This window comes from Helianthus annuus, chromosome 8 (genome assembly GCF_002127325.2).
Source record: "Helianthus annuus cultivar XRQ/B chromosome 8, HanXRQr2.0-SUNRISE, whole genome shotgun sequence".
In the NCBI taxonomy this organism is placed as follows: Eukaryota; Viridiplantae; Streptophyta; class Magnoliopsida; order Asterales; family Asteraceae; genus Helianthus; species Helianthus annuus.
In genome coordinates this window covers 128955841-128981144 of record NC_035440.2, presented here as the reverse complement: position 1 = coordinate 128981144, position 25304 = coordinate 128955841, and the positions used below count along the sequence as shown (strand labels likewise).

General features: G+C 35.0%; 2 protein-coding genes across 2 annotated transcripts; one reads left to right on the top strand and one right to left on the bottom strand.

Moving 5' to 3' along the window:
• The first annotated feature begins 20630 nt into the window (after positions 1–20630).
• LOC110870574 (formin-I-like) lies at positions 20631–21047 on the top strand. Its single transcript, XM_022119758.1, has one exon. It carries the CDS (start codon positions 20631–20633, stop codon positions 21045–21047), a length of 417 nt encoding a protein of 138 aa, XP_021975450.1.
• Positions 21048–22625: 1578 nt separating this feature from the next.
• On the bottom strand, positions 22626–23863 carry LOC110870573. Its single transcript, XM_022119757.1, has 2 exons — positions 23837–23863; positions 22626–23285 (listed from the first exon to the last, which is right to left on the bottom strand). The coding sequence occupies exons 1-2, from the start codon at positions 23861–23863 to the stop codon at positions 22626–22628; spliced, it is 687 nt and encodes a 228-aa protein (XP_021975449.1).
• Between the last annotated feature and the right edge of the window lie 1441 nt (positions 23864–25304).

The following is a 25304-nucleotide window of genomic DNA, read 5'->3' as shown; positions in this document are numbered from 1 at the left end:
GGAAACTAACAAAACTTATTGAGCAACATATATTCTGATACCACATGTTGATCAGTTTTGTTTTAAACATAATTGAAAACATGTAAATATTACTTGATACAGCAGACATGCCAGCAGAGAATCCAGACACAGATGCAGCCATGGAGTTCGACATGATAGTCAACTTGATTTGGTTCCCTTTAGGATGTAAGTTATTAATGGTAGTACCGAGTTCTTTAAGGTTGAAGAACTCGTAGTAATGGAGAGAGATGATGTCGAATTTTAAGTGATGTTATGAATGTCTAACCCTAATCCCTCTCTAGTAATCTCCTTATATACACTTAAGGGAAACCCCAATTAGTTAATAAGGGTAATATGGTCCATCAATAATTACCAATTAATTATATTATAGGTTTTAATATATTTTTATCTATATTATATAAAGAGTTAATTGCCATTTTAGTCCCTGAGGTTTGTTCAAATTTGCCATTTTAGTCCAAATAGTTTTTTTTCGCCTCTAGGTCCCTGACTTTTCCCTTTTGTTACCATTTTGATCACATACCCTAACTCCATCCAAAAACCCCATTTTTAACCAGGGGTATTTTGGGGATTTTCATTTTAAATCTTTTCAATTGCCATTTTAATCCGGTTCTAAAAAATCAAAAAAATTCTAAGAATAAATTCTAAAAATCAAAAAAATAAAAAAAAAAGACAAAAAAATTCTAAAAAATCAAAAAAATTCTAAAAAAAATACAAAAAAATTCTAAAAAATAAAAAATATTCTAAAAAATAAAAAAATCACAAAAATAAAAAAAGGCAAATTGGATTTAAATAATCCCAACTCACTGTTCTTGGCCAATAATAGTCCCAACTCATTTAATCACCAATAATAATCCGAACTATTCACTTTTGTTTGTAAAATACTCACAGTTAAAAAAACACTAACTAGGTTAAAAAATTTGCTGACATGGCAGGTGACGTGGCATGCCACATCAGCAAATTTGCTGACGTGGCAGTTGATGTGGCATTTTTGATGACGTGGCAGCTGGCGTGGCTGTCTACGTGGCATTTTTGATGACGTGGCAACTGATGTGGCAGGTGACGTGGTATGCCACATCAGCAATTTTTTAACCTAGTTAGTGTTTTTTTAACTGGGAGTATTTTACAAACAAAAGTGAATAGTTCGGATTATTGTTGGTGATTAAATGAGTTGGGACTATTATTGGCCAAGAACAGTGAGTTGGGATTATTTAAATCCAATTTGTACTCCCAGTTAAAAAAACACTAACTAGGTTAAAAAAATTGCTGACATGGCAGGTGACGTGGCATGCCACATCAGCAAATTTGCTGACGTGGTAGTTGATGTGGCATTTTTTGATGACGTGGCAGCTGGCGCGGCTGTCTACGTGGCATTTTTAATGACGTGGCAATTGATGTGGCAGGTGACGTGGCATGCCACATCAGCAATTTTTTAACCTAGTTAGTGTTTTTTTAACTGGGAGTATTTTACAAACAAAAGTGAATAGTTCGGATTATTATTGGTGATTAAATGAGTTGGGATTATTATTGGCCAATAACAGTGAGTTGGGATTATTTAAATCCAATTTGCCTAAAAAAATTCTAAAAACAAAAAAAAAATTCTAAAAATCATAAAAAATCTAAAAAATCTAAAAAAAATCTAAAAAATCTAAAAATTCTAAAAAAATCAAAAAATTCTAAAAAAAATAAAAAAAATCATAAAAATTCTAAAAAATAAAAAAAAAAGACAGAATCAGAAACAAGTCATTGCAGAATTAAACAAATATGCACACAAATCTGTTATGTTCACTAAAAAACAAATCATATTTGCTGCTGTGTTTGGTCGATGATATAATTCATCAGTAAAATTTGTTCGAGTCCATATCCACTACAAAATCTGATTATTTCGCAGAGAAATCAGATTATATGTTGTTACGTTCACTGCAGATCAGTTTGTCCGCTGCAAATATTAGTGCAGATTGTTTGGTCGAAGTTGAGTAGTGTTGTTAAGTTGCTAAGCAGATTTGTTTAAATTGATTAGGAAACAAGGTGGTCAAATATCTGCAGGGTACTGTTTCGTTTGGTTATATACCGTTTTATTCGACTCTGTTTGTATGAATCTATAGATTCAGTACATTCAAGGTTTTGAGGTACATACGGTTCAAGAAAGTTAATTCGTATTCACAAATCAGATTTGTTTTATCCGTAAAAGTTTGTAACGGATCCAGAAATCAATTCTTTCACTGCAGATTTTGCCAGTTCACTGCACTATAAGATTCATTTGCTGATATATAATTCACTTTTTTAGAATTTTTTAGAATTTTTTTTATTTTTTAGAATTTTTTGATTTTTTAGAATCTTTTGATTTTTTAATTTTTTTTATTTTTAGAATTTTTTTGATTTTTAGAATTTTTTTTATTTTTGTGATTTTTTTATTTTTTACATTTTTTATTTTTTTTTGGATTTTTAGATTTTTTTTATTTTTAAGAATTTTTTTGATTTTTTAGAATTTTTTTATTTTTAGATTTTTTTTTTCATTTTAATGATTTTTTTGATTTTTTAGAATTTTTAGAACTAGATCAAAATGGCAATTGAAAAGATTTAAAATGAAAATCCCCAAAATACCCCTGGTTAAAAATAAGGTTTTTGAATGGAGTTAGGGTATGTGATCAAAATGGCAACAAAAGGGAAAAGTCAGGGACCCAGAGACGCAAAAAAAACTATTTGGACTAAAATGACAAATTTGGACAAACCTCAGAGACTAAAATGGCAATTCACTTTTATATAAATAATAAAGATGGCTACTAGATTAAATACATATAAATAAATATTTAATCTTACAAACACATGTTGTTTTTCCCTATTTACAAATTCACATAAAGTTATAAATTATGTTGGTATTTTGATAATCACGTCTAACACAATAACTTCGATAAAAAGGACAGAGAAAATACCAATTTTCACCTATATTATAGAAGTACCTAACCTAGTATCAATATAAAAGAATTAAACATGCTTTTATGCATTTATGATTACAGTTTTAACAATTTTTACTTAGACAAGTTAACACCTTTTTGTAATAATGAAGTATTTAAATCACGCACCGCTAGTTTTGTTTTCTAATACACAAGCTTATTAATACATTTAAAAGCTCACATAGTAGCTAATCTCTTTTAGACAAAATAGTAAGCTATAGATTCCGTCTACAAAGTACGAAATCTTCGTTATCGTGCCATAGCATAACGATCATTTTAACTTGCTTTTAAATAAATTTAATTTTAGAGTAAATTACTTTTTAAGTCCTTGCTATAGCATAACCATGGCTTGTCACATGTAAGTGTTTCATTTTAACTGGCTTTTAAGTAAATTTAGTTTTAGAGTAAATTACTTTTTAAGTGATTGTACTTTAGTGGTTTTAACCACTTGAGTCCAAAAATAAAAAGTTTAACGTCCTGAGTCCCTAACCACTCATTTTATAACGTTTTGAGTCCATGTGTTTTAGTGGTTTTAACCACTTGAGTCCAAAATCAAAAAGTACAGGTGTTAAAAATTAGACTTAAAACGTTATAAAATGGGTGGTTAGAGACTCAGGACGTTAAACTTTTTAATTTTGTACTCAAGTGGTTAAACCACTAAAACACAACGACTAAAAAAGTAATTTACTCTTAGTTTTATAATGTAATTTACTCTTAGTTTTATAATGTATAGAAACTACAATTTGCTTTTAAGTTTATGTGAAGATAATTTTTAAAATAAAAGGTAATATAAAATACAATTGCTTGTATTGTCAACCCTCTTTTCAATTGTAATAATTTAAAAGTAACCACGTCAAGTCTATGAAAAGGGGAGGAAAAATTAATAGTAATCATGAAAAGGATCAGTCTTCTAATAATGTGACACACATGGTTAAGGCAAGATGCTTCTTTGCATCATGGACAAAGGCCAATTTAGTTGAACCCACTTAATTACTTAAACAAATTGCCCACCCACCTCCACATTCTCAAAAGGAATTGTTGTCAAATACTTTAACAAATAGGTAGCGTTCGTTTCATGGAATGTAATGGAATGAAATTAGGAAGTTTTTCTTTGTAAAATTGATCTTGGTTGGGGGAGGGATGAATTTGAAATCCCATGAATTTCTTTAATCAATGAAATTTGTGACTATTTCAACATTCCTTAGAAATCCTTCACTCTAATGAAGGAATGGAATGGAATGTTGAAATAGTCACAAATTTCATTGATTAAAGAAGTTCATGGGATTTCAAATTCCTCCCTCCCCCAACCAAGATCAATTTTACAAAGAAAAACTTCCTAATTCCATTCCATTCCATTCCATGAAACGAACGCTACCATATAGTATAGATGCTAGATATATGTATTAATAGTCCAAATAGGATATGTTAATAGCTGAACTTCCCTTTGTTGTTGATATATTTCAGTATGAATAAGAACATACCCCCAAGAACGAAAAAACAAATAATAATCTTATATTATTTGAAACTTATTAAGGATCCGGTTGTGGGAGGTGGCTTTAATACAAATTTTCTTTTAGATTTTTATAAGTTCTATAAACGAAAAATTTAAAAGCCTTTCACGCATCGCCGAAACATTTGCATGGTCGGTGTTTTATCAGAAGACTAAACCGGCCATTGCACGTTTGTCCTTGAGGGGTCTACGTGGCTAGTGGAACCGCATTAAGTTCTCAAGTTGCAGATACTGTCGCCTAAAGAGTATATTTGTAACATTTCAAATTTTAACTAAATTGGTAGAAGTTGCATTTAGACCGGATTTGTCAGGAGAGCTAAGTGTGATTCACTCTACTTTTCATGTATCACACTTACGAAAATGTCTAGCTGTTGAGATGACACATGTACCACTTATTAACATCAAGGGGCAATGCCTTTGTGGCTTGTTAGGTAATTAGTTATAGAACTAAGTAAAGGATCCGATAGCGACGACTACCGATGATATGTTGCAAACTAGGCACATGATGTAAGATTAAATATATTACGTATTAATATTTAATCTATAGCCATCATAATCATTTACATTATAGAGATCAAAATATATTAGAACCTATTATTTAATTAGTTGGTAATTGTTGATGGACCATATTACCCTTAGTAACTAATTAGGTTTCCTCCTGGGTGCTTATATAAGGAGAGTTATGTGGAGGTTTAGGGGTTACTCAGTTACACAATTCACACACCCCATTAGCCATAACATCATCACGAAACCTCCTCTCCATAACCGATACCCTTTTCGGTTTCTTAGCCCCATCATCAGTTAGCACCCTAAGGAGGAACCAGATCAAGATGACAAGCATGTCGAACTCCATTACTGGATTCTCCTCTGCACTATTTGCTGTGACAGGTATGATTTATATTGTTTTCCTTCATGCATAAACAGAACTGAACCAACATGTGGTATCAGAGCATATGTTGATTAGTCAGTTCTGTTTTGTATCCATAATTCTGGGATTGAAACTTGGAAAACGGAATTTTGAAACCTTATGAACATGTACAGCCGGTTTCGAGTCATGATGAACGACTCGAGATCTTTGTTTTCGTGAGAAAAAAAATAATCATATGTTCATCCGAATTAACTGGATTATGTTTTAACCGAAATCTATTTAGAAAAACTAATAAAATTCAGGTTTCGGGTTCCAGAATTTATGTTTTATGTTTTAGGGTTCATCATGTTCTTGAGAAAATTCGAAGTATTCTGTTATGATTTGGAACATGATTTGGATTATTAAGTGTTTTTCCTGGTTTTGATCTAATTTTGTGCTCTAAATTTTTTTTAGAAAACTGTTAAAAGATAAACAGATTACAATTTCGAAATCTGTTGACAAAATTAGATCAGCTTAAAACAGGAAAGAATATCTCTTAATCCCTTAGATTTCGAATTTTCGGTTATGATATCACAATTAACAGCTGTTAACGAGGTTGCTACTCGCAACCACGAGGTTGCTACTCGCAACCATGAGGTTGCTACTCGCAACCATAACGTCATTACTCGAGACCATGAGGTTGCTACTCGCAACCATGAGGTTGCTACTCGCAACCATAACGTCATTAGTCGAGACCGTAGTTGCGACTCGCAACCGTAACGTCATTAGTCGAGACCGTAGTTGCGACTCGCAATCTCATTATTTTAAGCTGTTTAAATGTGAACTAAAGAAAAAAAAAATTTCGGGGCCCCGCCCCGAACCCCGGGCGGGGGCACGATGTTCCCCGCAACCCCCAGCGAACTCACCGCGGAGTTCGATCCGCGCTAACGGGTGGTTTGCTATTAAATGATTGGTTTTTGTAATTATTTAGTTAATTAATGAGGATCAAATAATGTTTTACAAAACCAAAATGGCTTTACTTGAATGAGCTTCTGATGCATCATTTCTGGCCAAAGCTGACTTGATGCATCTACTTATCATCCAAGTATTACGAAAGCTATGTTGTGTGTGCATCATAAGCATGAATGTCTTAATTTCTGGCCAAAGCTGATCTAATTCTTTCATAGATGGCATACTCAACAAGTGCATAACTAAAGTGTTTGTCTCAATTTCTGGCCAAAGTTGATTTGTTACAACCACTTTGCACATATGCTTAAATGATTACACTTCTGGCCAAAGTTGTTTTGTCTTCGTTTAAGTAGAACTTTAAGTAGTCTATTATTTTGATGTTAGTAATAGACATATCACAACCTCTTCACACAATGATCCTTATATTAATGATCCTCAATTAATTTTAGTGATCATTTTGTCTGCCTTATTCTTAGTACCCATATTTTTACTCACTATAATTTTCTTCTATAAATCTATATCTCATCCACTCTAATTCCTAAGCCTAAAATGTTTTGCTTTATTTAAAGTTTCTATAAGAATTAGCTCTTAAATTAAATCCTTGATTATCTCTTAAGACACGATGATCCTATTGCTCTCTTCTGATAAGGCACTACGGAAGAAAAGTAGAGCATGATGATTAGGATAAATCGAACATGATGTCTCTTATGATAATCAAGAACTCTCTAACATAATTGCTATCACTAAAGTTATTCCAGATTAAGTCTTTCCTAAGACTAATCTATAATTGTGGAATAATCACTAGAACTCCTAAGGTGCATGTCTTCATTTAAAAAATTATAAATTATAAGGTTAAGTGGTATATGTGAATATATTATAATGTACAATACCATGACCCATAAAGTTAAGGGCTTATGCATAGAAATAAGTACATTTTCCAGTACATTACATACTAAGTTTTTTTATTCATTTGTACAATTTGATGCATTATAAATCAGCTATAACACTCAAAAGTACCAAAGTATAACGAGTGTGTTGATAAGCAACATATGTACATAGAAATAAATGTTTGAAACTGGAAAATAAGATGTTATTCACCTTACAACCACTAAAGAACTTTACAAGAGGATTGTTCTAAGGTCCATAGACAAATTACAAGTGCTAATCCCAACGTTAAGGTTCTTCAAGGGAAAATCTCACTGCATAATTATGTCATTAGACTAGGCATAAGCAACGAGACTATCCGTTATTCTAAAGAACAGTTGGATAAATTGATTAGATAGTAACTTACTAATGATATTTAAGTCTGATAATTTTAATATTCCAACTAACACATGATTAGTTAACTCTAGTTCCATACGTTTCCTTACCAGAACTCGACAAATAACTAACATGAGAATTAGTGACAAAATTAAATGTTAAGACTATAAGAACCATAATGAACAGTCTTCCAACAACGCTTTTCGATACCTTATATATTCTGATTAATCAGAATATAGTATCATAATTAAGCAATGTTATGAAGGTTGTGAGGTTTGCATAGTCAACATAAAGTCACACTTATCTTAAACTCTCCTCTTATTTGTTCTAAATATCTGGATAGAAACATTACTGTGATGAAACTAGATGATACCTTACTTTTTCACAACTTTTGTCATCATGCAAATGAGAAGTTGACAAAAGGAAAATGAGACTTATAAATTTCATCCATTAGAACCAAAATTCATGAGAAATCATAACATGGTTAATGAGGATGATTTTTTCATCTAATCTCATTTCCAGTGATTCTAAATCATGACGTTACAGCCCTACATATTACTTGGCTTAAGGAATAAGTATGGGTCCATCATAAGTCATTCATTGACATTCGTGGAACTTATTCCAAATGGAATATTCAGACATAATTCATTTATCATTTGAAAGACTATCAACTTGTATCTAAATTTTGTCGCATATGGCCTACGGTCTTAGAAGAACTCTATTCATATATGTAGTTAATCAGATTTCTATTAAATATGTCCTTAAAGTTTCTTATGATATCTGGACATTAAAGAAATCAAATAAAGTCTAACGTATATGTGATAGGTTCCCACGTCACGTAGCTCATTGAAACTTCTCTTGTAGCATTCTAGAGATATTAAAGATCAGTGGGAGCATTAAGTGTCTTAATCATAACTTGCAATAGTTGCAAGAGATAGGGGATTGAAAATTTTAAATTTCCACCTCTTGTACAAGACATCGCTCCATCACGACACTGTTCAATCAAACCTTATCTCCTTAAATCTAATGCTACTCTTACAAAAGTTTCATTGTTGCTCAATTGTGGGCGCACTTAGATTTCTTACCTAAACTAACATAATCCTCAACAAGAGAAACTACAACGACTAATGTCATTAATTTGTTTTCTCTATTAGAATTTGTTGGTCGTTAAGTATTGACCCTAAGCATGCTGAGTTCCTAAAGATTTCTAAGGTTAGTGGGAGCAGTCAAAGTCCTTCTTATGACTTGCAAGGAATACAAGAGGCGGGGGGAAGAGTGTCATTAAATTCACTCCGAATTTAACTCCGATTACACCTCTTGTACACTATACTGCACCAACTCTTACAAACTTAGAATGAAAATGATAGCAACCTAACCAAGAGCTAATCCATAAAATTGAAACTTCTAATGAACCCAATAATCAACTCAGGAGGTCATCTAGGTTTAAAAGCCTACTAACTTTGATGATTACATAACCTCCCTAATTGAAGTTGAAATGGATTTTTGGAAATGTTTACTGATCCTATCTCTTCAAATTAAGCCATTAGTGTAAATCAATCATTTGAATGGAATAAAACAGTTTTCTAGTGAAACTGACTTTGTGTGTTCTTATAACGTTTGGGATTTGATTAAGTTACCTAAGAGTGTTCATGACTAAACCAAATCCTAATATAAGTGTTAAGACACTCAAAAGCATGATTGATTGTCAAAGGTTGTACTCAGGAAGAGATAAGTTATTAAAGACTCTTTATTGCATATCTAACAAAAGATTTCTTTGAGGATCATCACTGTTCTAGTAGCTTATAATAGTTTTAAGCTACATTAGATGAACATTAAAACGATTTTCCCTAATAAATGGCTGACACATTTACATGTTCATTAGATAACAACCTAAAGTTTCAAACTGAAGGTTAAAGAACACTTTATTTGTAAGCCAATAATATCCATGTATGGGTTAATGCAAACATCATAATGTGATGAAAAGCTAACGTAATTATTTTCATCAAGAATCAAGTAGATTAATGTACCTACCTCAAGATGAGTGGGAGCAACTAAAATAAACTTGTCTATATAGATGACATTCTTTGACAAGCATATGTTACATAAGTCAAAGCATTGTTAACACAAACTTTGATATAATAAAACTCAGAGATATCTCTTACGTGATTGATATCATAACATACTGAGATAGACCCAATGGGATATTAGTTTCGTTCCATAAGTTTAACATTAAATGGGTCCTTACATATGTAACAATCAATATTGCTCTCCTTTAGAGGATAATAGGATAAATGAGATTATTTATTTATGCTTCATTAATTAGAAGCCTTATGTAAGTTTAAGTCTATACTCGTTTAGATATTACTCATATTGCAACACACTAGATATGTCTAGATTAATGTGTAGCATCTAATGGAGTATTACAATATCTTTAAAAGAAACGAGAGACTACAATTTAAAGAAGAAGTGAGAATTAAAACTGGTTTATTACTCTAACTTTGAGATATTCGAAGATTATAAAATGCAGTTTCGGGTATATCTTTATGTCAGCAGACAAAACCTATTTCATGGAGGAGTCATAATGCACTGATATTAAACAACCTGAGTTATAACGACATAACATGGTCACTAAATGTTGTTGGAAATTTAATCAGTGGACTCATAAGTTTATTAACTCCATATAATGTTTTGAAGAATTAGTGTGATAAAGTCAGCTACCATAACTCCTTGAACAGTAACAGTTCAAGAGGTGCTGCATTAAGTTTCGATACGCAATTAATTATTCGTTTATGAACGAATTGAGGAAACTAAGTTTTGTATCGAATACATTCATGATATGCTTAAGGATCCTATAACTGAAGGGCTATTACCCATAAGTCTTATTAAGAGAGCTCATAGACGGGTATTAATTAATAGTCGCGCGCAATTGCATATCGTACTATGAATGACTAAGTATTAGTTAATTTTCCTCAAGTTTGATTTTGTATGTCTTTTAGAATATGTTCAACTGGTATAATGGCATATAGACAAATAAAAGTTACAAATCAAACAAAGGGCTTACGCGTATTTTGATCATGATGATTAGGTTTTAAATTAAGGCTATAGTATGATTAATGGGGGTCCTGAGTCGCATAATGATTCAACGGCTGTATTTTTCTGCTATAGTACTTGTTTAAGGCTAAAATGAGTGTTAACTCCTGATCAGGCTTATCTAATACTCATAGTAAATGATTACTCGGCTAAGTGGGAGAATGTAAGATTAAATATATTACGTATTAATATTTAATCTATAGCCATCATAATCATTTACATTATAGAGATCAAAATATATTAGAACCTATTATTTAATTAGTTGGTAATTGTTGATGGACCATATTACCCTTAGTAACTAATTAGGTTTCCTCCTGGGTGCTTATATAAGGAGAGTTATGTGGAGGTTTAGGGGTTACTCAGTTACACAATTCACACACCCCATTAGCCATAACATCATCACGAAACCTCCTCTCCATAACCGATACCCTTTTCGGTTTCTTAGCCCCATCATCAGTTAGCACCCTAAGGAGGAACCAGATCAAGATGACAAGCATGTCGAACTCCATTACTGGATTCTCCTCTGCACTATTTGCTGTGACAGGTATGATTTATATTGTTTTCCTTCATGCATAAACAGAACTGAACCAACACATGAATGTTTAACTTTACGTATGTTTTAATGCATGATCGTTTAAAGTGACATTATGTACGTTAATTATGTTTTTTAAACTATAACTCACTCAGCGTAGGTGACTTTTATTATTTATATTAGGTCAAGGTGTAAGTCTATTCGCGGGCTTTGTGGATGCTTTGGGCATGGGAGTGAATGATATCCCCATCGTATGTAGTGGCCCTTTTTATGTTATGGTTTTGGCTTGTAAGCCTTTTGGAATGTTCAAAGTCGTGTGATCTTGGATGTTTCAACAACATAATATTAAAATTTTCACTTTAAGAATTATAAGTGAACGAGTAAATCCAACATACGAGATCATCAGGTTTATAGCGTTTCAATATCCATATTTTAGAAAGTTCTAACGACAGCCACTGAAAATTTGTAAATCAAAGAGTCTGTTGAGCACTTGTTCACTTCTTGTGTGGTTGCGACTGTGCTGTGGCAAAAGATTAGCAGGTGGTGTCGCATTCATAATATCTTTGCTTTCTCTTTTAAAGATTTTTTGGAGGTTCATAATTTCGGTAGAATGTGGGCGGTGGAGAAAGTGGCCCTGAAAGGTATAGTTATTATCTCCTGTTGGAGCTTGTGGAAGGCCAGGAACAATGCGGTGTTTTCAGCAGCTCATATCAAGGCGGAAGACATTTTCAGTGAAGTGAGGTCTTTAGTTAGGCTTTTTATGGTTTAAGTATAGATCGAAGTTCAAAGATGTTCTTTGGTCGGATTGGTGTAAATTTGTATTTATGTAGTGTTCGGTTGGTGTTTGCTTGGCCCGGTTTTTGGGTCAGTGTTTTCTAGTGAAGTTTTCTTTCAAAAAAAATCATAGATATCCAAATACTGAAACAGATTAACATCGGAAAAAAACTCATGTGTACATTAAAGTCTTGAAACAAATATCTTTTAAAAGTCGGTGCTAAAATTTCATTAGAGTAGATGTCAAAGTTTGTGAAGGGTTGCTCGAGAATAAATGACATATAAACTTAATAAAAATTCATGCGGTGCAGTTTTCAATACATAGACACGCCCCTCCTTGTGATGAACCTATGATAATATAATATTTAATAATTTATAATTGTATGTGCACCCATCCTCTCCATGTGCGATCTCATTGAAGATGTCAAAATATATGCCACCAGTCCACCACTTGAATAAGTATGGTGCTGTTTGTTTTTTCAGAGGTAAAACGTCTGCAGCCTGCGAATCACATCTGCAGACATCTGTAGTAGAAGAGGTGGACCAAACCTCTGCAGTCTGCAAGAAGAAGACTGTTTGTTTTTTAACTTCTGCAAACTGCTGAAATAAACAAAAACTCTAATCAAAGTATCAAACAATTTATCAGCATGAACAACAATTATAATCAAACAAACAAAAACTCTAATCAAACAATTTATCAAGATGAACAACAATTATAATCAAACAAACAAAAACTTTAATCAAACAATTTATCAAGATGAACATCTATATTCCATAACAAACACAAGAAATTAACATAATCATAAGCAAAATCAGAATATAAACATTAATAATTAACTTATGAACACACTATTAGAAAACGACCATTTTTAGATCACTCATATCGCTTTTCTATCGTATCACCTTTCTATCCAATTCTCAAACGGGTCAAATTAAAAAATATAGCCAAAATGGCCATAGATCAAATATAGATTATATAAACCTATATATACAAGTAAAGTTATCAACATTTCATAACAAAAAGGTGAAATTTTAAAAAGTAGGTAACTGGTAACGGGTCAACTATGCAATTTTCGAGCCAATCACACATAAGTTATGATTCATTTGAACAAACAGTACACGGGTAACAGTTGAAGAGTAAAAAAAATAGACCAAAGTGACCAAAACTGATGATGTAAAAATGGTTAATATAGTACAATATGCAATGTAAGAATTGGAACAGGAGGATTTAAAATAGCTTCAATTAGGGTGTCTTGTTTTCATAATATTTTTCAATATAACAAAATACTTTATAACAAAACTCATATAAGCATACCATAGGTTGGATGGGATGAGAAATAGGAATGGAGTTCCTGATGTGGAACAGAAAGATGAAGTTTTCTTTATTTCCCTTGAATTTTGGCAGTAGGGCTGTAGGGGCATGTATAGGGTTCATGATGTGAATGCTTTTACAATCAAACAAACTGGATCAAATACATAGATTTGATACGAACACATACTGTCACGGCCCCCGACCTGGTTTGACCCGTTTCGGGAGCCGCGGGACAGAAAATCCCGTGGTATTTATTTTTATAGCGGAAGTCTTAACAGGATCGTTTTAAATTTAGAAAATTTGCCCGAGTATTATTTATTTACATTTAGGATAAACCCCGTAAATATCAAAATTTCATTATTTTACAAACATGTTTATTTATTTTATTTGAGCCACCACTCCAAGCTTGATAGTGCTCCGTAGCACGTGTTCTTAATTCAGGAGGTCACCTGAAACATGTTGTAAAAAGGTTTTGTCAGCGGGGAAATACTGAGTGAATCATTCATTTTGATAAAAATGACACATAGTTATAAATTACAGCATAAGAGCGATTACTATGGCAGTATCTTAATTAATATCTGGTCTTGCCACCCGTGTGACGATGGTCATACCACTATTGGGTCCAGTCACCCAATTAGTGACGTTTTTGTCACTGTTAGGTCTTATTAGCCTAACCCATGTTAGGGCTTATTGCCTAACCGTGAGAAATTAGTAATGTGCACAATACCCCACTAACCAGCGGTTAAGATAACCACGACTTAATCCCTGTAATTATAATACTTTGAAAATAATTTGAGGTATTGTAATACTTACTCACAAACTGTGAGAAAACAGTTTAAAAAGAAGAATGACTCACATTGCAGATTTAGCGGGCAAGGTATAAGCCTACTGATTTGCCTTGATTTAACCTAATTTAATAATAATGCACATACAATAGGTTAGTAACTAATTCAGCAGTTACGTCAATTCACGAGATCAAACCCTCACAATGATTAACAAGTGCAATACTTAATAATTCAATCGGATTCACAACGAATAACAAAGCATAGTCCGAATTCGAACAACACTCTAATATTCAAGTCGAAATCACGACGAATAATCAAAGTACAAGCTCAATTTGAGCAGCACTCGGACAATCGTTGGATAGTTATAATCGATCGGACGTTGAATCGTAATAGCGATCGAGTTATTACCCTGATTGCGGCAGCACTTCGTGATCGGTGTGTGTTTTGTGTGTACGATATTCGCTATAACTCGATGGTTACAGAGAATTTGGACGTCGATTTTGTACCAAAGTTCAAGTGCCAACGTCCCTTATTTATACCTGAAAATTGTCCTCCCTCGCGCCACGCGAAGAAGACATACATACCCGTCGCGTGGCGCGACGGGTCTATTTCTTAGCCTAGGTTGTTTCGTGTCCCTATTAGCCTTGGTGAGCAAGTTAAACGAATCAATTTCGTTTCTACAGCAATTTAGAAGATAAACATCACTAGGGTTTAACCCCCCCCCCCCCTGAGTTTTAGGGGCCCTGATCCTGATTCCGATCGTTACGAAAATTTTAGGGTTTATGTGGAATCACTTGGGTTTCTCAATTAGGGTTTCCTTAATAATTAATTACCATCCTAATTATGGATTTTAGTGGCAGTTGTTACATCCTCCCCACCTTTAAGAAAAATCTCGTCCTCGAGATTTACTAAAATAGATGAGGGTATTTTCGCTTCATCTTTGATTCCAGTTCCTAAGTGTACTCTGGTCCTTTCCTGGATTCCTATTAGCACTAGTCGTTTGGGTTTTGAGAAACTTGATCTATCTATCTTCAATTTGTAGTGGTTTCTCTACAGATTCAGCTTTTTATTTACCTCTACATCTTGAAGAGGTACCACCAGGGATTTGTCAGATAAACATTTCTTGAGGTTGGATACATGAACATATCATGTACTCCAGCTAATTCTTCTGGTAGTTGTAAACGATAAGCTACTGGTCCTATCCGTTGGATCACTGGGAATGGCTTTACGTATAGCTTCTTTTCTTACCGAATTTATAAATTCCTTTCTAAGAAAATACTTTCAATAGCATTTTGTCTCCAACTCGAACTTCGACGGCTCTTGTTTATTATTTGTATAATTCTTCTAACCGTCTTCAGTCTTTTCTTCGTGATACTGAATATCACAGGTGTAGTTACTGAGGATTTCCTTATCCTCATGTTTAATCTTTGCTCTTAAATTCTTATGACCCATATGGATAGTAAACTTACTTAGATAATGTTTCCTAATTTTAAGGGTAACTTGTAGTTTCTAAATTTTTAAGCTTACAAGGGGTAAGGCTTTCTTCGTGCTTTTGCAATTGCCTTGATGCATACACAATTACCTTTTTGTGTTGCATTACCATACACCCAATTTCTAGCTTTGAAGCATCACCGTATACCTTTAAAATCTTCTGTTCTTTCTAGTAAGGCTAGGATTGGAATGGTTGTTAATTTATGCTAGAGGCTTCTTTTTGTTTAAGTTTTTATTTAGGATTAACTGTTTTAGCTTAGTTAAGGATATATCTATCTAAGAGAATCCTTAATAGACTGCCTATAGTATCTGGCTAAATTTACAAGATTCCTAATTTCCATTTAAGAATTACGAAATCTTCCATTTTAGTGATTTGTTGCTATCTTAGCAGGATCTAAGTGAATATCTTCATGATTCATCATGTGACTTTACGCAGTTTATTTCCTGTAATCATAAATACTTCTCCGGCAGGTGCCTGGATTTTCTATAAAGTTCTTATTACGGAGAATTCGAGCAGGGTTGGTTACTACTCAATCTATTTCTAACACACATCAAACTCGGCTAATTTTATAGGAATTAGATTGGCGAAAAATTCTATGACCTGAGAGTTCTATATTTTCCTTTTTGCCTATTTTGACTGAAAAGATTTGCCTAAGTTTGATTAATGATAGGTTAAGAGTTTGACAGAATGAAGTATTTATAAAACCTTGGTTTGTACCAGAGTCAAATAATACTCGTACCAACTATGATATCAGGAATGAGTTCAGCTTCCTGAGTAGTTAATTGAAAAGCTCTTGCGTTTTTCTTGGTAGTCCCTTCTGCAGGTTTCGTCTTTTCGTTTGCTGGATTGCCTAATTTCGGGCAGCTTGTTCTGAAGTGTCCGGGTTCTCCACAATTGTAGCAAGTGATTGCCTTCTTTTTCCTGCAATCCTCTTCTCGATGTCCTGGAATTTTGCAAAAATTGCAGCATCCTTTACATTTTCCAAAATGCTTTCCTTTGCAGATATCGCAAAATGGAATAGTGGAAAATCGCCCGTTTTCTCTTTTCTTAAAATTGTTACTATTACCTATATGAAATTCTTGGGAAATTTTCTGGGCTAAATCCTTCCTCCTATTTTCTTCCCGTGTGCGTACCAATCCGTCAGTTAGAGTGTTAGCTAATTCTACCGCATCGTCAATTGTGCGGGGTCTCGCAGCTTTGACAATGTCACGAATCTCACTAATCAAACCCCAGATATAGCGAGAGATAAGTACCGGTTCTGGCGAAGCCAGAGTAGGTACAATTCTGGCATACTCAAAGAATTTTGAAGTATACCCTCGGCAATCTACGTCCACCATTCGGTGACTTAAAAACTTATTTGCCATTTGCTCTTTTTCATATTCGGGACAGAATTTCCTTTCTATTAATCGCTTAAATTCTTCCCACCCCATGGCATAGGCTACGTCACTTCCTTTGGCTTGTAATACTGTATTCCACCATTCTAATGCTTCTTCCTTGAAAAGGTGCGAAGCGTACATAACTTTATCTTCCTCAACACATTTACTTATTCTGATTACTGCCTCGGTTTTCTCTAACCAACGCAGTGCCGCAGTTGCCCCTTCATTGCCTGCGAACTCTACGGGTTTACAGGCAAGGAACTCCTTATAAGTGCAACCAGGTGTTGCAGTTTTCTTTTTCTTAGGGAGCGGAACTTGTCCTAGTTCCTTATCATGATTAACATGATCATTGCCTCCATTTACGCTATTACTGAAGTTATCTTCAAAAATACGTTTGCTAGGAATGATTTGCTGTGGTTCTATTGGATTTTTAACAGCAGTAACGATTGCTGGAATAGCGTTGGCTATCCCTTGAGCTATCATTGTTGGAATAGTATTAGCTATCCCTTGAGCAACGATATTTTCTATATCCTGCCTAGTCATATATTGACCCCCTGACTGTTGCTCAGATTGATTACCCTCGTTAACTGGTTCGTTATTAGCATTTTCCATTGGATAACTAATTTATGAATCAATAATTAGTATATAAGAAATAATTCAATGTTACATTTAATTGCACATAATCACGTAAACAAACCCAATTCTGTAAATTTTCTAAGATTTCCTTTATATCATGCTTTTATATACAACCGTTTTATTTATTTACTTATACTGATTTTACTTATTACTATTACATAATCGTAATTGCATAACTCCTTTATCCTTTCGTTAGATAATAGTCTAATAACGGTGTTTCCTTGGATTGTAATTCCAGGAGATTTGTTTCCCAATCTCTTGGATCCTATTCCCAACATTCATTAGTTCTTGACCCAAGTGGTGAAGTCTAGCTGTATTCTTGTTACTCTTTGGTAGATTCGGTAAAGGTTCTAGATTGAACTGAGGAAAAAGCTTATAGGGATTGTTCTGTAACTGTATTTCATGAGTCAACCATTCGTTTATGTCGAAAGGTCGCGAGTGTACTGAAAGGTTTGGAATAGCTGGTTCTAAGTTCATAGATAGTTGTGTTTCATTAATAGTCTTGATAATACTATAGTCTGTTATTGTAAGATCTATTTCTTCTTGAGATGGTAACCCCTTAATTTGCCTAGAACTTTCTTCAATTTCCGGTTTCTTAGGCTCGAGAGGTAAAACATTAAATTCTATAGGTTCCTCCATATCTGATATATACCTATTAAAATCTCTGGAAACTTCTACTCTTACTGGATAGAGATTTAAATTCTGAAGGGTATCAGACAAATTACTCATGCTGTTTGAAAATACACACAATTACTAGGTCAGTATTTGTAATAATTTTGATAGAAATACGGGTGTAATTATCCGAACAACTAGAATTTTAAAGCATCCTAGGTTAAAAATTTATTTATTTACTGGAATAAGGCTTCTAGACTTGTAAAGACACTAAAGTTTTAGTTTTCTATATAAAATTTGTTTCATGCTATATGCGATTAATCAGATAATGAAACACATAATCACAGAATAGTAATTAATAAAATTTAAGTATTTTCTAAATACTTAATAGGCTTAAATCAGTGGCTTGATCAGTGGCTCTGATACCACCTTTTTCTGTCACGGCCCCCGACCTGGTTTGACCCGTTTCGGGAGCCCCGGGACAGAAAATCCCGTGGTATTTATTTTTATAGCGGAAGTCTTAACAGGATCGTTTTAAATTTAGAAAATTTTCCCGAGTATTATTTATTTACATTTAGGATAAACCCCGTAAATATCAAAATTTCATTATTTTACAAACATGTTTATTTATTTTATTTGAGCCACCACTCCAAGCTTGATAGTGCTCCGTAGCACGTGTTCTTAATTCAGGAGGTCACCTGAAACATGTTGTAAAAAGGTTTTGTCAGCGGGGAAATACTGAGTGAATCATTCATTTTGATAAAAATGACACATAGTTATAAATTACAGCATAAGAGCGATTACTATGGCAGTATCTTAATTAATATCTGGTCTTGCCACCCGTGTGACGATGGTCATACCACTATTGGGTCCAGTCACCCAATTAGTGACGTTTTTGTCACTGTTAGGTCTTATTAGCCTAACCCATGTTAGGGCTTATTGCCTAACCGTGAGAAATTAGTAATGTGCACAATACCCCACTAACCAGCGGTTAAGATAACCACGACTTAATCCCTGTAATTATAATACTTTGAAAATAATTTGAGGTATTGTAATACTTACTCACAAACTGTGAGAAAACAGTTTAAAAAGAAGAATGACTCACATTGCAGATTTAGCGGGCAAGGTATAAGCCTACTGATTTGCCTTGATTTAACCTAATTTAATAATAATGCACATACAATAGGTTAGTAACTAATTCAGCAGTTACGTCAATTCACGAGATCAAACCCTCACAATGATTAACAAGTGCAATACTTAATAATTCAATCGGATTCACAACGAATAACAAAGCATAGTCCGAATTCGAACAACACTCTAATATTCAAGTCGAAATCACGACGAATAATCAAAGTACAAGCTCAATTTGAGCAGCACTCGGACAATCGTTGGATAGTTATAATCGATCGGACGTTGAATCGTAATAGCGATCGAGTTATTACCCTGATTGCGGCAGCACTTCGTGATCGGTGTGTGTTTTGTGTGTACGATATTCGCTATAACTCGATGGTTACAGAGAATTTGGACGTCGATTTTGTACCAAAGTTCAAGTGCCAACGTCCCTTATTTATACCTGAAAATTGTCCTCCCTCGCGCCACGCGAAGAAGACATACATACCCGTCGCGTGGCGCGACGGGTCTATTTCTTAGCCTAGGTTGTTTCGTGTCCCTATTAGCCTTGGTGAGCAAGTTAAACGAATCAATTTCGTTTCTACAGCAATTTAGAAGATAAACATCACTAGGGCTTAACCCCCCCCCCCCCCCTGAGTTTTAGGGGCCCTGATCCTGATTCCGATCGTTACGAAAATTTTAGGGTTTATGTGGAATCACTTGGGTTTCTCAATTAGGGTTTCCTTAATAATTAATTACCATCCTAATTATGGATTTTAGTGGCAGTTGTTACACATACACATACTCAAACATACATATATCAAGATGCACAATTATAATCAAACAATTTATCAACATCAACATCTATTATAATCAAACAATTTATCAACATCAACATCTATATTCCATTTAAACCCCAAAAATTAACATAATCATAATCAAAATCAGAATATAAACAACAAAAATTAGAATTTAAACAAGAAAAATTAGAATAATCATAATCAACATCAACATACTCGGCTGATACGGACTAACCAACCCAGTACCCATGTTCCAAGTCTGCACGTTTCCATTTACCCACGTAGTATGCATGTTATTATCCCATGATTTCCGTTTATCTCTATTTCAGTTAAAATCTTGTATGCATGTGCACGTTTCCCTTTTATGTTTGTAAGCTTATATAAGGCCAGCTAGTTTATTGAATGAGAAAAAGAAAAAGTTGCAGAAATTGTCATCTTATATTTACTTTCAATTTTAATTTTACAATTGTTCGTCGTTCGTAACTTGGAGACCACCGATCTCGAACTCGGTTCTATCAATTGGTGCTTTCATTCTTCGTCTTCACCTTCCACCATGCCGCCCCGCCGTGACACCTTCTCCGACAACCCTTCCACTGATGAATTGATTACCTCCCTCGCCGACTCCGTCAACAAGTTGATCACCTCCAACACCGCCGCCTTCAACCAGATGGTTTCCGGTCAAGAGCAACACAAGGCTCATCTAGATATCATAATCAAACAATTGGCTGCTCAGTACGAGCAAACAAACAACCTCATCACTACCTTTCTTCGCCCCGATCCGAACAGACCTAATTCTTCCGGGTCGAACACTCCGCCACCTCCACCACCACCGCCACGACCACCTCCTGCCAACCACACCCCCAAACCACCGAAGATTACCCTCCCCATGTTTGATGGTTCGAACCCACTGGATTGGCTCTTCCAAGCGAATAACTACTTTACCTACTACTCAATTCCGGATGTTCAATGACTTTACTTAGCTGTGTTCTATTTCACCGGTGACGCACTAAGTTGGTACAAGTATCTCTCGAACAACAGGTTACACGGAACTTGGCCGGAATTTTCAAGAGCTTGGGAACTCCGATTTGGTCCTTCTTCCTACGAGAATCACCAGGCGACTCTTTTCAAACTCTAGCAAAAAACCACCGTTGCCATGTATCAAACTGAGTTTGAACGACTCGCTAACCGGGTCAACGGTTTATCTCCCGAGACACTAAAGAATTGTTTCATCTCCGGACTTAAACCGGACATTCAAAGCAAACTAGCAATCCATCATCCTCACACGTTGCATCAAACGTACGGATTAGCTCATTTAATTGAAGACAAGCTCACTGCCGGGGTAATTGATTCTAATGTTGGATCTGTTTCGTCCCCACAATCCGTATCTTCTCTTCCAATCAAACGCCTTACTCATGCGGAGATGCAAGCGCAACGCGCAGCCGGCCTTTGTTTCCACTGTGACGAAAAATTTCAGCCGGGCCACCGTTGCAAAACACCCCAATTCTTGCTGTTTGAACCGCCAACAGAACCGCCATGGACCGTTGTGGGTCGTGAGGACACGACCCGTTTTAAAGGAGCGGGTATTGATACGGACTAACCAACCCAGTACCCATGTTCCAAGTCTGCACGTTTCCATTTACCCACGTAGTATGCATGTTATTATCCCATGATTTCCATTTATCTCTATTTCAGTTAAAATCTTGTATGCATGTGCACATTTCCCTTTTATGTTTGTAAGCCTATATAAGGCCAGCTAGTTTATTGAATGAGAAGAAGAAAAAGTTGCAGAAATTTTCATCTTATATTTACTTAATTTTACAATTGTTCGCCGTTCGTAACTTGGAGACCACCGATCTCGAACTCGGTTCTATCACCGGCTGTGGAGGTGGGGGAGCACGTCGCCGGCAGAAGGTATGGAGGTGGAGGAGGAGAACGACGTATGGAGGTGACGGCTGCGGATGGGGAGGTGGGTGGCGGCGGATGGGGCAGTGGGCGGCTGCAGATGAGGAGGTGGCGGAGGTAGGCGGCGGGTATGGAGGTGACGATTGGCAGGAGGAAATGTTGAAGGAGAAGAAATTAGGGTTTGTGTATGTTAGACCTGTGTGTTTGAAATGAGGGCAGAAGAGAAAAAGAGAAGATGAGAAGAGGTTTGAAGAATACGATCCATGTCTGCACCAAAAAGAGGTGTAGCAGCATCTTTTTTTAATGAAAGCTCTTCGAGAAAACAAACACACTGCAGACTTAAACATTTGCGCGTGGTCTGCGTGGGGTAGACATAAGAGATCTAGAAGAGCATTTTACAAAAAAACAAATAGCACCTATGTGTTCTTGCTTACATTGACTTGCTATAGAAATTATTATTATTATTATTATTATTATTATTATTATTATTATTATTATTATTATTATTATTATTATTATTATTATTATTATTATTATTATTTTGAACGGCAACTCGCTATTTATATATATAAATAGAGCCAGCCAGGGGCTGAAAAAAACAACAAACAAAACGAAACGGAAACAGAAAGAAGACAAAAAACGACGATTACAAAATATCTAAAACATTAAAATCCACCCACTTGTCCCATTCCAGCTTCGGAAGCTTCGTGCGGTAAGCAATCCAAAGGTACACGTCTTCTTTAACAAGGTCGACCGTTCTCCGGGTTGAAACAAAACGCCCCTCGAAAACTTTGAGGTTTCTAGCATTCCATATTCGCCAAACCGTAGCCACGATTACCGTGTGAACAATTCTCCTCCATCTAGCCGAACCAATATTACCAGTCAAAACATCCACCACTTCCTTAAGGCTGCCCAGATTAATCGGAGGAGGGATCCGCATCCAAACCGCAACTTGCCACCAAACACTACGGGCCCAAATACAATTAACAAAACCGTGATTAGTATCTTCAATCCCATACCCACATCTATCACACATAATACTCTGCAATGAAATGCCTCTTTTTTCCAAACTAATTTTATCCGCCACTTTCCCTTTTAATGCCCTCCACAACAAATAATTAGCCTTTACCGGAGCCCATGAGTTCCAGCAAAACGAATCCTCACTAATGGTATCATTCTCGACCGTTATCTCAGCCCGAACACTTTTAGTGGAGAAACTTACACCCTCTTTGTTATCCCAACGCCAAACATCTTTCTTATTCTCATCAATCGAAACCGAAAGCAGCAGACTCGATAGCCGTTGAAGCTGGTCACATTCCTCCGAAGAACGTGACCAGCTTCAACGGCTATCGAGTCTGCTATAGAAATTATTATATTCACTTTTTTGAACATAAGATGATATTTCTATCACTCCTCCAAAGCCCATGCAAGTTGCTGGAAACCAAAAACAACTTACAAAGTGGGCAAAATCATAAAAATACGTATTGACTAAGAGAAAGAAAAGTAGCGGATTCGACACGTTTTTGACCTACACCTCGATTTTCCCCACATTTTAGCCCACAAAAAGATTATACTTAGATCAGCATTTCACCAAATAACCAATCAAAGAATTACTGGCGTAAAATGCTGACACTATTTTTTCCCCTAAGGTCATGAGGAGCAGGCATCATTTTTGCCATTGCTGAAGAAAAAAGGGGGGGGGGGCTGGTGCACCAATAAAAAAACTAAAAGTGTAAAAGTGCATGAATTATTTTAAGCAACCATTATTTTTTCCGAAAAAGAACTCCCTCTTTTCCGGTGCCGGCAAAAATGTTGCATGCTTATTGAAACCATAGGCAAAATAGCACCAACACTTACCCTACGGTCGCAAGAAGCAAGCATCATTTTTGCAATCATTGAAAAAGAGGGGTGCACCAATAAAAAAATACAAGTGTAAAAGTGCATGCATTATTTTAAGCAAGCATCATTTTTGCTGACACCGAAAAAGAACCCCCTCTTTTCTAGTGCCAGCAAAAATGATGCATGCTCCTTGAGACCATAGGCAAAAATAGCACCAACACTTTACACATCTAATATTTTGATTATTTATTTGGTGAGATATGGACCTAAGTGTAACTTTTTGTGAGCTAAAAAGTAGAGTTGCACAAAATGGGTTTTGGGTCACACCCAGAACCGGGTAAGACCCAATCGGATACAACTTTACCTGGGTATTTGAAGGAATCGGGTAGGAACCGGACCCGAGTATAGTATGCATTGGAGGGTAACCACTGGAACCGCTTTAGGTCGGGTAAGGTACAACCCAGAACCAAATAGGATTCGGGTAGGGTTTAAAAATTGAAATCTTACCGTTAGAGACCAGTTTCTGATAGTAATATAGCCGTTTGAAACTGGTTATTTATCATTTTAACCCTTTAATTTACTATAAATAGGGGTTGAATGTTTATTTTTAACTACACCACTTCTCTAACTCTTAAACACTTTCTAAAACGTACGAACGCACAAGTTTTTTGTATCACCAATGATGCCAAGTAACGAAGAAGTTGTTTTGGTACTTAAAACCAAACGAAACCCCAAGGTTTGGTCCCACTATGACTTATGTCTCATGTCGGACAACACCGAGATGACTCGGTGCAAGTTTGTGGGAAGTTCTTGAAGTCTTGGCAAACTCAACTCTAAAAAAACATAAGATTAAACATTGTCCGGAGAAAAAAGCTAAAAACGAAGGGGAATCGTCTGCATCCGCAAGCCAAAAGTAGTGTACTAGTGTTTAAGTGTTTAAATTCCACTTTATGTGTTAGTTTTTTTTATTCTTAAGTTTTAATTTTAATGTTTAAGCTTAGTGTTTAAGTTTATTTTTAATAAAATAACATTTATATTAAACATAGTTAACATTAAACATAAACAAATACTAATACAAATTACAAAATCATATCCATTATAAGGTTACAAAATCACAGTCATGGGTGGGTGGGCGGGCGCATCCCTTGAAAATTAATTTTTAGTGTTATTTTTTGCCGGAAATTTGGACCGCACCCATTGGAAATTTTCACATGCATCCCTTGAAAATTTTCAACCGCCCCACTTAGAAAAAAATATTATGAATTTATAAAAAATAAATACTGATTATTATTTAATATATAAGTATATAACACAATCTATATAGTTATTCTTTAACCACTTATTCACTTAATTATTTAACCCAATCAAAGTCCAATCTACAATATATTTTTATTAACCTAACCCAAAGAAATTTGAACTAAATAAAATAACCCAAACCTATCAACCCATTCGAATTCCAAATCCCGCCCCAAAAAAACTCCAGGGA

What these genes read in the sequence shown, in the direction of transcription:
- LOC110870573 (XM_022119757.1), bottom strand. Translation starts at nt 23,863, where the DNA reads ATGATGCTTGCTTCTTGCGACCGTAGG. An exon ending in TTGCTTCTTGCGACCGTAGG is followed by an intron (nt 23,286 to 23,836) that starts GTAAGTGTTGGT and finishes GAATGTGACCAG; the next exon opens with CTTCAACGGCTATCGAGTCT.
- LOC110870574 (XM_022119758.1), top strand. Translation starts at nt 20,631, where the DNA reads ATGCCGCCCCGCCGTGACACCTTCTCCGACAACCCTTCCACTGATGAA.